Here is a 12,698-nt window from a genome sequence, read left to right as displayed (position 1 = left end):
ATATGCAAACATATGTATATGTATAACTGATTAAATTTGTTATAAAGCAAAAAAAAAATTAAAAATAAAGATGAAGAAAAAAAAAAAGAATAAAATTTTGCCATTTATGACAAAAAAAAAGAGGGGTCCGGATACCCTGAGGGGGGTTTTGGAGGATGGGCAGAGGTTGGGTCAGTGGCAGGAGATACCATTTACCCCTGATCTCTGGGACAAGTGCACGCATAGGTCTGACAGTTACTTGTGCTTTCCTTCAAACTGGTTTCCTTCAAACTCCGATGATGACATCAGAGGCTTCCGACCTTCCCGATTGGATGGACCAGACTCCTTGGTGCTTGGCAGCAGTAGTAGACAACAGAATCTCGCCAGAGCTTCTCTCCACTGACAGTTGCCCCGCAGCTTGGAGAAGGGACGACCACTTGTGTTTAGCCCAAGTCCAGAAGAAGAGTTGGGACAAAGCAGAGTCTAGGCTTCGAGGAAGGGAAGAGTCTGGGAGACATCATGGACAATCGTCAACCGACTTCCCAGGCTGAGGAGCTGAATTCCCAGTCCAGCTCTTCAGGGTACCCCCTGGAGTTGACTGTCTATGAAGAAAGCCCAGGACCGTCAGGTGAGGGAGCTGGCATGAGAAGGAATTTCAGAGATTTGACCAGTAAGGAGGAAAGGGTACAGAGGTCGGGAAGGAGCACCTGCATAAGGTGCCTATGAAAGAAAGGAGACATTCAGAAAGCCAGGGATTGAGGGAGGAGAGCACAGGAGCTGGGGACACGGAACACCTGGGGAGCAAGAAACAGGGTTAGGAGATGAGATCCAAGGATGAGAGAAGGGGAGAGAGGAAACAAGGGGAGGGTTCTTTTTTTTTATTCCTGGTGGGAGAAATTATCTACCATGAGAAAGAGTTTCGAGGACGGGAAGCTGGACAAATGACAAAAAGAGTCAGGGGAGGGATAGGTAGATGTGGACAGAGAAAGATGGAAAGATGACTTGGGGCAAGGTCAGCGGTCTGTGAGACTGGAAAGCACGGGGGTGCTTCGGGGGGGAGGCGGAGTCGGGGTGGGGTTGGGTGGTCACCAGTGGCTGAATTCCCAAGACGAGAGCGTCATACTGTAGTCTCTTCTCCTTCGTCAGCTCCCTGGGCTGGTTGCAGCCCCCCGCCTCAGCGCCCCGGCTGTAAGAGGAAGAGGTCAGTGGCGTTCAGAGCGGAGGTGGAGGGCAACACGGCCGCTGAGGCCCAGGACACCTGGGTCGTGGAGTTGCTGAGTGGGCTCAAGATGAAGCTGAAGCGACAGCGGGTGTCTTCAGTGCTGCCTGAGCACCACGAGGCCGACACCTGGGTCGTGGAGTCGCTGAGTGGGTTCAAGATGAAGCTGAAGCGACAGCGGGTGTCTTCAGTGCTGCCTGAGCACCACGAGGCCGACACCTGGGTCGTGGAGTCGCTGAGTGGGTTCAAGATGAAGCTGAAGCGACAGCGGGTGTCTTCAGTGCTGCCTGAGCACCACGAGGCCGACACCTGGGTCGTGGAGTCGTTCAGTGGGCTCAAGATGAAGCTGAAGCGACAGCGGGTGTCTTCAGTGCTGCCTGAGCACCACAAGGTCTTCAAGTGGATGCTTGGTAAGGACCCACCGCCCTGCCCAGCAACCTCCAATCCTATACTTGAAAAACAAACAAACCAGAACTTCCCATGACTACACTTTCCCAGTGGAAAAGAATTCCCTGCTACTTGGTGCGCTCTCCGTCCCTGGCGGACTGTCTACGGATAAAGGATACGGGGGACACATAAAAGATACAGGATGAGGTTAGACTTAGAAATGATACAAGACTAGGTTAGATTTAGAAATGATACAGGATTAGGTTCGCTTGGTTTCAACTGTACCCGAGACTCTAGCTCTTACTGGCCTTTTGAATCTTACTGGCATGTTCGGGGTGGGGGGAGGAGGGGCTGACAAGCCATCTTCACCCCCTGACATGACTGTCAATTGAGACATTGGCTGAGAGTATCTTGATGCCCTCTGCAGGTACGTGAATGCATGATGAAGGGGCATCACTCCCTGTCACTCGGCCCCCCCAGAAGGGGAGTCACCCCCTTTCCTCCCACAGTGAATGGTCTTCCCTCCCCTCTTTCCGTCAGCTTCACCCTGGGCCACATCTTGGCATTTCCCCAGGGGGGCGCGGTTCACCCTCTTGGCTCTGGAATGCTCCCACGACAGCCCTGTTCCCACTGGCAACATCTGCCCTTTTTTCACAGAGGATCCCGTCGTTAAGAAATTCCTCGCCTGGGACAAAAACCTGGAAGTATCTGACAAGGTAAGTCACCCACTGAGATGGATTCCTGCTCCAGCGCCTGTTCTAGGTGGGCGCGCTGGGTGCTTTCTACACCCACGTTTCCACTCCCCTCCTAACCTCATGCCTTGTCAACACTTCCCTCCAGGGGCCTCGAGGTCCCCTCTGGGATCTGAGCCCCAGGAGTGCCCCTTTGGTGGTTGCTGCCTAAGTCCCCTCTCCTCTCAGCTCCTGGGGACTCGCCTTGGCTCCGGTTCATCGAACACCGTCCTGTGCCCGCGGCCCTAAGTCCACGCCCTCAATCCCAAAGCCTCCCATCCTTGGAGCGCCGCCAACTCTGACCTTCTGTCCTCTCCCCTTCCCCAAACAATCAGGCTCACCCCACACGGGGGTCTCTCCTCCAAGTGGCACCACCCATTCCTCGTCCCCTGCTCCCTTCTCCCTCCCACTCTTTCTCCTCTTCCAGGATGTGACCTCTCTCCTACGTTTTTTCCCCTCTTTCCATCAGTATCTCCTGTCGATGGTGATAGCGTATGTCAGCCGGGCCGGGCTCCTCTCCTGGCAATTCCAGAGAATCCATTTCTTCATAGCTCTGTGAGTACCTTGCTCCATCCCCGCCATCAATATTCAACACCCTGGGAGGGCAGAGGGAGAGACGTGGGGCTCTGACCTTTCATCTATTTTTTTAAACCCCTTTGTACTGACTCTAGGTGTGAAAATGACAGGATTACGGTACCGTGGTTTCTTTTTCAAACCATGTTCTGTTTTTTATAGCATTCATTGTCAAAACAAACTACCCTAATGTCAATTAAAACACTGAAAGAAACAAAGCAAAACGCGAAACTTTCCTAAGAGGAGAGGAAGAAAGAACTGACACCATCCTGCCCCCGAGTAACAGACTTGAGACGTTTCCGGTTCGAATTCTCCGGTCTCGGGTCTTCCGACATCAGCACCAAGTGTGATTATCTTCCGTTTCTGCATTCCCACGACAAATGCCACAATCGGGGCCCGTATCACATAGCACGGATTTGGTGTCAAATGCTCCCCACTGATGTTTCTTCCAAGTCTCCCAAGCCAGTTGGCTCTATTTGCCTGAACATCCTTCCAAAACACAGGTCTGACCGCTTCACACAATTTCATTGGCTAATGACATGCCAAATCAAGGCCAGAGTTCTGCGTTGGGATTTAACTCTCTCTGCAATCTCCAGCACACCGTCCTGATACTTTATTCCTGTGTTTCACTGCTCCTTCCAAATACCCTGCCCTCTAAGTTTCTATTGAGCTTTCTATCCAGGTATCTTTGCCATACATTTATCTGAAGAAAACGACCTTATCCTTAAAGTGGGTTCAAACACCAAAACCTTCACGATGCCCGATCTCCCTAACTTCTGCATCCCAGAGGCACTTTAGTTCAAATTGTATTATAATGTGATGCTTTGCATTATAGTCATTTCTTATCTCCCCCCTTCCCCTTCCCCGGTCCCACTAGACTAGACACCATGTGGAAGGCAGGTCTCGTCAAAATGTCAATGCATTCCCAAAACACTCAGCACAATTCTTTTCATTGGGCAAATGTTTGTTACTGTGAGACTTCTAGGTAATCAGTATTGCATTTGGCCATGAGATAAAATGTTCATTCATTCATTCATTCATTCATCTAACAAACCTTATAAAGTACACCCTACATGCTGGGGAATATGAGGTGGTGGGAACAGAGATTCACAAAAGGCTGTTGAATTCATGCATCAATATGAACCAAGCCCTAAATGTGTCATTTGCTAGGAGAGGGATGAATGCAGAAACAGATCAGATCAGCTCCTGCCCTCAGGAACTGTACATGTACCTACAACATAGGAAGAGAGGTGTGTGCACATAAAACAAGTTGAAGGGAACGGGGGTTTGGATCGTGTCCTCATCATCAAGGTGTGAGAGGCACCCTTCCGAAGGTCCTGCCTGGCAGTGGCTCCTTGATGACTGGGCGGCTCCCGGTGACGCTGGGCAGGGCTGGGTGGGTCGTGTGAGGATGCTCAGCCTGCCTCTTTTCTGGGAAGCTGATCTCAAGTGGAGGCCCTTCCTGTCCTGATGACAGCGACCTGATGTCTTTCCCCAGCTATGTGGCCAGCGACATGGAAGAGAACAACCAGGCCCCCAAGCAGGCCATCGTTTCGTTCCTCTATGGAAAGAACAGCTCGCAGCATGCCTTGTTCCACAAACTGCGTTCCCAGTTCATCCGTTCCATGGGCTGGAAGACATGGGTCACTCGGGAAGAGTGCGAGCAGGTGGGTGGGCTGTGGCGGTCTCGGGGAGGGGGAGGGACGGAGAGGAGGTGGGGATCATGGGGGACTCGGTTTGGGACTTGGGGACAGACGAGAAAGAACCGGAGGCGGGGCAACGGGAGGCAGCGGCATCCTCATTGCCAGGGGCTGTTTGTCTTTCCAGATCCAGGCTTTTGATCCAGAGCTCTGGGTGTGGGGAAGAGATCGCGCCCTCTTGCCCCAGAGGCCCCAGGACCACGCAGGCCTGAGGTCATCGGCCTGCGCAAAGGTAGGTCTGCGTGCGCAAAGGTGCGGGTGGAATGACGTGTTGTCTACTGAGGAAATCGGAGGAATCCCACTGCTGGACCCACATCACCTCTCACACTGTGAAGGGGGCCAGCCAGGCACACAGCCACGTGCCGACTCTGCGCCAGCCACGGACTGACAGCCACACACAGACACCAGCACCGCGAGGCCCGTGGGCACCAGACCTCGGGGAAACCAGTTTGTCCCAGACGCATGGGTCTCACTGAAGTTATTTCACCCAAAGCAATTGGGTCCAAATAACAGCTTTGACGAGGTGGTGATTCTTTTCCATATACTGCGTTTCCAGTTTCTCTTTTTCATTCATTTTTGGCCTTACATCCCTCAGGGTTATGGGTTCTAGCATTTATCTACAACAAAGTAAATGTCTACAAACAGGATATTAGATAGAACAGCCCACACGTTCAATAAGAAAAGATGAATTATGACTAGCTTTATATTCCTCCAAATTTACTTTCAAATTGCCTATGGCCAGATCACCTGTGACTCTTTATTCCCCCTGACTCACCACTTCTGGACCAATGATTCCTCTAGTACAATTCACCTTTTCCCCCTCACGTTTATGGTCAAGGGGGTTTATCACAACGACTGAAGGTTAAGGAATGCCATCTTCAGCATGGCTTATTACAATTGACACATTAGAGTTCTAGATGTGGGCAGAGGATTGAGCAAACATTTGGTTTAAATCTTGCAAACTAGCTGCCTTCGTCCATTCAACCTGCCCTACTACAGACCGCGTTGCTTAGAAACAACACAGCACGGTCTCTTTTACAAGGGCAATAATCTCATTCATGAGGGCTCTACCCCATGACCTAATAACCTCCCAAAGACCCCACCTCCTAATACCAGCACCTTAGGGGTTAAGATTTTAAGATTTCAACATAAGAATTTTGGGGGACACAAACATTCAGCACATAACACTAACCAAGTTTAGGGCTGAGTATTATTTAAACATTAGGACCCAGGGACTTCCCTGTTGGCACAGTGGTTAAGAAACCGCCTGCCAATGCAGGGCACACAGGTTTGAGCGCTGGTCCGGGAAGACCCCACATGCCGCGGAGCAACTACGCCCGTGCGCCACAACTACTGCGCCTGCGCTCTAGAGCCCACGAGCCACAACTACTGAGCCTGCGTTCTAGAGCCTGCAAGCCGCAACTACTCAGCCTGTGCGCCTAGAGCCCGTGCTCCGCAACAAGAGAAGCCGTCAGGAGAAGCAACGGAGAGTAGTCCTCGCTCACCACACACAGCAACAGAGAGAAAGCCCACACACAGCAACAGAGACCCAATGCAGCCAAAAATAAAAGAAAGAAAATAAGTAAATAAATGAAAACTTAATAATAACATAGACATTAGGATGCAGGGTTAGGGTTAGGGATCCGGCCTCAGGTCTCCTGGTCCACGATGTTGACTTGTCAGTGATGTCTGTAGTGTGCTTCCAAGTTCAGAATTTAAGTGGTGCCAAAGGACCAAGGTGAGTTAAGACTAAAGCAGCCTTCTCCAAATGCCAGCTCCCTGAGCAGAATCACCTGGAGTCTGGGCTATAAAGCAGATTACTGGGCCTGACCTTGGGTGCATTCAGTAGTTTTTGGAGTCAGGGTCACCAAAGTCCAAGAATCGCACTTGAAAACAATGAATGGTTCAGGACTGGGGTTCAGAATGGAGAATTTGAGATAAAACTCCAATCATAAATGAGTCTCAATTCTGGTTAGAATTGACTAAGAATGTGAAAACCTTTATATCTGGACAGTTGCCACTTTGAAATCTGACATCCTTGCTCCTTCTCTTACTTCCAGATCACAGAGCCCAGGAGAGATGAGGATGTTCAACAAGAGGTCAATCCAGACACTGACGACAGCCGTGAAGAAGGAAGGGAGAAGCCTCTTGTGCAGATCATCGAGAGGAAGCCAGCATCTTCTAGAATGAGCGGAGGCCAGTTTTCGTGTTATACTCCTAGGAGCGGGGTGTGCTTCTAGGAGTCTGTGGCAGGACAATAAGAAAACAGGGTTTATTCAGATTCCACCCTTTTGGAAGGCACCACCTCAATTTTCAGATCATTTCATTTCCATCTCCCCTGAGACGAACATTGGAGGTCCCATTTTTTATACACTTGTTTGCCCCAGTCTAGAAGCATTTGAAGGTGGAGTGTAGCGGCTCAGAATAGGAGGGAATAACATTAAAATATATAATTAGGAAAAAAAATATATATATATATATATAATTACAGCCACAGGGTCATGACTCATGACTTAAGTTTCACTGGCTTATTTTGAAAATGTCACCTATAAAATTATTGTATTTTTATATTTTATATTTATATATTTATTTTAAATAGTTTTGAAATAGTCTTCATTTTGAAACATCTTATTACTACAAACTTTTGTGATGAGAACTGTAGCTGTTGTATATTTACACATATATACAGTTTTACTCACATTTTCAAGAGAGATTGTTGATTTTATCTATTACATCATATTTCCATTCTACTTATAGCATAGTGGGTATTTCCTCCCAATTCTTGTAAGCATAAATTTTGTATTTTTTTAGTTCTCATTATTGAATTGTGGGAATTCAGTCCTAATTTTTTAACTTGCCTCAGCATGTTTGTATGTTATTTTAGATTGTTCAAGAGTACCGTGCGATGCAGCTTTTGGGGAACTACAATAAAGACGAAAGTCTTCTCACAGTCAGGATGTGTGTGGTCATTACCAGTCGGCTTCGCCTCTTTGCTGTCCAACGAGGTGTTGCTTAATGGCGTTGTGATTATCCAACCACATTTCTTAACTCTGAAAAATAGTCCTCAATTATTTTTCATGTAGAGAAAACTACAGAAGATGAGGCAGGTCTTGCATCATTCAGGACTCCAATACTGAGAGACAACTCTTGGGTAAAAGGAAAGATAGCTTTACTGAGGAAGCCGGCAGTCCAGAAGAGAGGTGGACTCGTGTCCCGAAGAACCAACTCTCCCCTCCTGAAGTTTTGCTTGAGGACTATACAGGGAAAAGAGAAAGGGGCTACATGTTGAAGAGAGGGTTACAGGGTGCGTGATCAGCTCACGGTCATTCTTCTGATTGGTCAGTGGTGAGGTAACGGGGACTCAACATCATCAGCCTTCTGGTTCCAACTGGTCTGGGGTCTACGTGCTTGTGGGCAACATGCAGTTAACTTCTTCCACCTGCTGGGGGTTTCAGTCTCTGCCAAACAGCTCCAAGGATGTGGCTCAGAATATTACCCAATAGCCCTTGAGGAGGAACTAAAGGTCCTTGACTTTGTTTAACAGCCAAGAGACGATTATTTTGTCTTGGCTGTTTTTTCGGCCTCGCCACGCAACTTGCAGGATCTTAGTTCCCTGATCAGGGATCGAAAACAGGCCTCTAGCAGTGGAAGCGCAGAATCCTAACCGCTGAAGTGCCAGGGAGTTCCTGACAGTAGACTTTAAAAAAAAAAAAAAAAAAACAGACCAAAAGGAACACAGTTTTAAGGAAGCTTAACTTTCTCAGAAATGCAGAAATTTTGTTGTGCATTTATTTTCTTTCTTTTTTTCCCCCAATACATTTATTTATATATTTATTTATTTTTGTCTGCGTTGGGTCTTCCTTGTTGCACGTGGGCTTTCTCTAGTTGCAGTGGAGAGGGGGCGACTCTTCATTGCGGTGCGTCGGCGTCTCCATGCGGTGGCTTCTCTTGTTCCGGAGCATGGGATCTAGGCACGTCGATTCCAGTAGTTGTGGCTCACGGGCTCTAGAGGTTTTTTATGTTTTGCAAGTATTCATCAAATGTTTATTGCTTGAATGAATGACAAATAATTTCTTCCAACAATCTTCAAACTGCTTAACACTATGACAATATTTAGCGTTTCAAATTTCACGTGACCTTAGTCTTTCCGTGCTCTAGTTTCTAAAAGCACGTGGGATCTTCCCGGACCAGGGCTTGAACCAGTGTGCCCTGCACTGGCGGGCGGATTCTTCACCAAGGAGCCACCAGGGAAGTCCCTGTGCATTTATTTTCAAAAAAATAATAAGGCCGGATGAATTCAGAACTAGGTGCAGAAACCTCTTCCAGTGAGATACAGAATCTCTGCTGTTTAGGCAGATTTAGAGAACAACTTTTCCAACCACTTATTAAAGAGACCAATACTCCATGAAAAAAATTTATCATTTGTACAGAGAGAAAACCAAACTCCAGCTTTGCATCAATATAATATTTGCTACTAAGAGAACCATAAGCTCTTTTTTGAAAATCTCTGGAATAAACATCAAAACTGAGCTGCCTTCGGCTCAGACAAATAAAATTCCCTTTCTACCCGTCTCCTACAACTTTCTATACCCATTCAGGTTGTGTCCTTCACTATCCTCTTTCTGGTGCTGGAACAATCAGTCATTTTACTTTAGGACCAAACGATTTTTGTTCCTGTTAATAAACAAAACTACATCGCATTATCTTGCATACAAAGTTGTACCTCTCGGTTGCTGGAACCAAGCAGGACCATGCAGGGCCCTTCCATGTCCCCTGCCTCTTGTCTGTAAAATAGCTGCAGTCTCCCAGGCCTCCCCTGAGTCACCAAAGAACAGGTTCAAGCAGTTACTGATTAGGACAACAGCAGTCACAGAATCTTTAGTTCCTCCCGAAGGACATAAGTAACAGTGTCAGACACACACTCCTAACTTGTTTTGCAGATACTAAAACCACTACAAGAGGAGAAAGCTAACTGTATGATGACCAGACTGGAGCTATGACACAAGCTGCTCCATCTTGAGCAGACCTGAACCAATGGCTTACACAATTCCAGGAACTGGCCTCAAGGAAATGGGAACAAACCAACACTGGAATTGAAGATTAACTGTGCCTGAAACAATCAACATGACACTGACCACACCGCTGCATGACCAATTTCAAGAGGATGGTCAGAGCTGACTGTGCTACTCTGCACGGAGCCCCCACCGGCACAGCCCAGAGACTTCCCGTCTTTTCCCTATCAACCCCTTTTCCCTCTCATTGGCAACTGGGAGATGGTATTGGGGACACTAGCCCACCATCTTCCCAGGTTGCCAGCTTCCTGAATAAAGCATCTTTCTTCTTCCACCAACCCTTGTCTCTGGAACACTGACTTCTGAGCGATGAGCAGCTGAACCTGAGTTCTGTTCCAGCCGATAACATCACTATGGGTCAAGCCTCATTCATAGTAATATTAATACTAACTTTGAACCAAAGTTACTTCCATTTCACAAAGGAAACTAGGAGTGAATGATTGACAACTGCCCATCACACATCAGCATTTCAGGCTAGCACAGCTCATGAACACACATAACACAACTTTACACAGCCACAAACATCCCTTACACAACTTATTCAAGTGGCAGAGACAAACACATTCATTAACACACCCACAGACAGAGCCTCTAGGTAACAAGTAAACATATGCAGCAAGAGCATATAACTTGAGATTATGCTTAGTAATCAATGCCTCAGGTTTCTGTCTTGCTTACAAATGACCTCGGTATCCAATGATTATCCAGTAAGTAACACAATTTAGTATCAGTTCAAGGGTTTACGTAAACTGAAGATCTGGGAATTTATCGACAAGCTAACACAGTAGAAAACATAGTTACTGTTGAAAGAAAGTCTGTCAGAATAAAAACTAAATGTGGTTAAACACAAACTTACAGTTTTCATAACCTTAAACATTAAGTAGAAGTAATATGAGCTTAGTTGATGGGCACACCTATATAAATTTAGGAAGAACACACCCAAGTAGAATTGTTTTAAATGTATGCCTAATACTGATAAATAAGATACGAATAACTTTTTATTAAACCAAAAATATTAAACTAGCTTCATGTGTCAAAGATTTACCTAAATTATGTAAACTTGAAGTCTTTAAATTTCTGAGTTGATTTTTTTTTTTTTTTTGGCTGCACCGAGGGGCTTGCTGGATCTTAGGTTCCTGACCAGGGACTGAACCTGGACCCTGGCAGTGAAAGCACCGAGTCCTAACCACTGGACCGCTGGGGAATTCCCTGACTTGATTTCAATAAGAATATTTTTCTAGCACATTTAAAGTATTAGAAGTTCTAATTCCTTTCTCTCTGAGAATTTTAGGGATATATAATTTTTATAAGCACATTTGTATCTTTGTAAGCCAATCAGGACAGAAACCCTTTAATTTAACAGACTCTACAATCTACTTTAATAGATCCAGAAGTAGGAAAACATTACATACTCGCACTGTCAGAGGTAAAGACCTTTTTGAATTACAGACACACAGACATACAGAGAAATGGAACTTTTACCTGCAGTTTTAAGTCTTAGACTTGGGTCAGGAATAAACACTCACCAGTCTAGATATTAAAGAGCCGTTCTCATCCCATTGGGCAAGAGATTCTTCATTGATTTGAGCTTGTCAAAGTAGACAAATAGACAAACAGAAAAGACTAAGAAAAGACTAACAAACTAGATCCTCTGTTACCTCTCACCTAACTGAGATTAGTTCTGTAGAAACTTCATCCCTTTAGAGACCATCAAGTCTTCAAACGACAGAGCCAAACTCAGAATCACTGCTGCCACAAATGGGGAACCACTTCGCTGGAATCTGAAAACAAAGGAGAAACACAAAAGTAATAGAAGGGGAAACGAAAGAAACAGAAAGTGAGCCAAGTTCAAAGGCTGCTTGGGTTCACCCCTGGGAGAGGAGACAAGATGTACCTGGGCTTCACTGGCTCATGAAATACACCACTTGTTGCTGGGCTTTTACAGCTTTATTTACGTAGAACTGATATACAAAATCTAGCCCATGTTTAATGTATATAACTTGATGAGTTTGGACATATGCACACACCTGTGATACCATCACCACCATCACGGTAATATACTCATCACTTCCAAAAGATTCCTTCTATCCCTCTGTGTGTGTGTATGTGCGTTAGAAAGATGTAACACAGCACCAGGTACATGAAAAGGTGCTCAACGTCACTAATCATCTGGGAAATGCAAATCAAAATCATCATGAGATACTACCTCACATCTGTTAGAATGCCTACAATTTTTTATTTTTTTTTAAAGATGAGAGTTGTCAAGGTGGTAGAGAAATCGTAACCCTTGCATATTGTACGCAGGAATGTAACATTGTGCAGGCACTGTGGAAAACAGTATGGAGTTTTCTCAAAATCTTTTAAATAAAAATTCCATATGATCCAGCAATCCCACTTCTGGGTATACAGGCCCAGCTCAGAGACACTGCAGCTTCAGTTCCAGAACACTGCAATGAAGCCAATACCGCCATAAAGCGAGTCACATGAAATTTCTGGTGTACCCGTGCATGAAAAGCTTCTGTTTACACTATACTGTAGTCTGTTAAGTGTGCGACAGCCTTGTGTCTAAACAAACAATGTACATACCTTTATTGAAATATACTCTGGGGAAGAGAAATATAGATCAATGGAACAGGATAGAAAGCCCAGAGATAAGCCCACGCACATATGCTCACCTTAGCTTTGATGAAGGAGGCAAGAATATACAATGGAGAAAAGACAGCCTCTTCAATAAGTGGCGCTGGGAAAACTGGACAGCTACCTGTAAAAGAATGAAATGAGAACACTACCTAACACCATAACACAAAAATAAACTCAAAATGGATTGAAGACCTAAAGGTAAGGCCAGACACTGTCTAACTCACAGAGGAAAACACAGGCAGAACACTCTATGACATAAATCACAGCAAGATCCTTTTGGACCCACCTCCTAGAGAAATGGAAATAAAGACAAAAATAAACACGTGGGACCTAATGAAACTTCAAAGCTTTTGCACAGCAAAGGAAACCATAAACAAGACCAAAAGACAACCCTCAG

General features: G+C 45.9%; 2 protein-coding genes and 1 pseudogene across 3 annotated transcripts in view; 1 reads left to right on the top strand and 2 right to left on the bottom strand.

The window, feature by feature from the left end:
• Nucleotides 1-11,504, bottom strand: part of LOC309807088 (uncharacterized protein) — a 457,860-nt gene extending 446,356 nt beyond the window's left edge. Inside the window, exon 1 of the mRNA XM_082626312.1 lies at nucleotides 11,327-11,504. The gene's annotated coding sequence lies outside the window, so the exon portion shown is untranslated. The remainder of the gene's footprint in view (nucleotides 1-11,326) is intronic.
• Nucleotides 1-12,698, bottom strand: part of LOC309808828 (centrosomal protein of 78 kDa-like) — a 1,511,271-nt pseudogene that overhangs the window by 1,256,745 nt on the left and 241,828 nt on the right. The window lies entirely within an intron of this gene.
• LOC309807988 (speedy protein E4-like) lies at nucleotides 499-5,911 on the top strand (the record flags this gene model as incomplete). The annotated part of the gene is made up of 6 exons (XM_082627997.1): nucleotides 499-607; nucleotides 1,126-1,347; nucleotides 2,243-2,301; nucleotides 2,786-2,871; nucleotides 4,388-4,556; nucleotides 4,717-5,911. The coding sequence occupies 6 exons, from the start codon at nucleotides 499-501 to the stop codon at nucleotides 4,975-4,977; spliced, it is 906 nt and encodes a 301-aa protein (XP_082484123.1). The 3' UTR covers nucleotides 4,978-5,911.

Source organism: Mesoplodon mirus (genome assembly GCF_964341445.2).
Source record: "Mesoplodon mirus genome assembly, chromosome: 7".
Classification (NCBI taxonomy): Eukaryota; Metazoa; Chordata; class Mammalia; order Artiodactyla; family Ziphiidae; genus Mesoplodon; species Mesoplodon mirus.
Note: the sequence above shows the minus strand (reverse complement) of the source record. Positions and strands in the feature narration are given on the sequence as shown.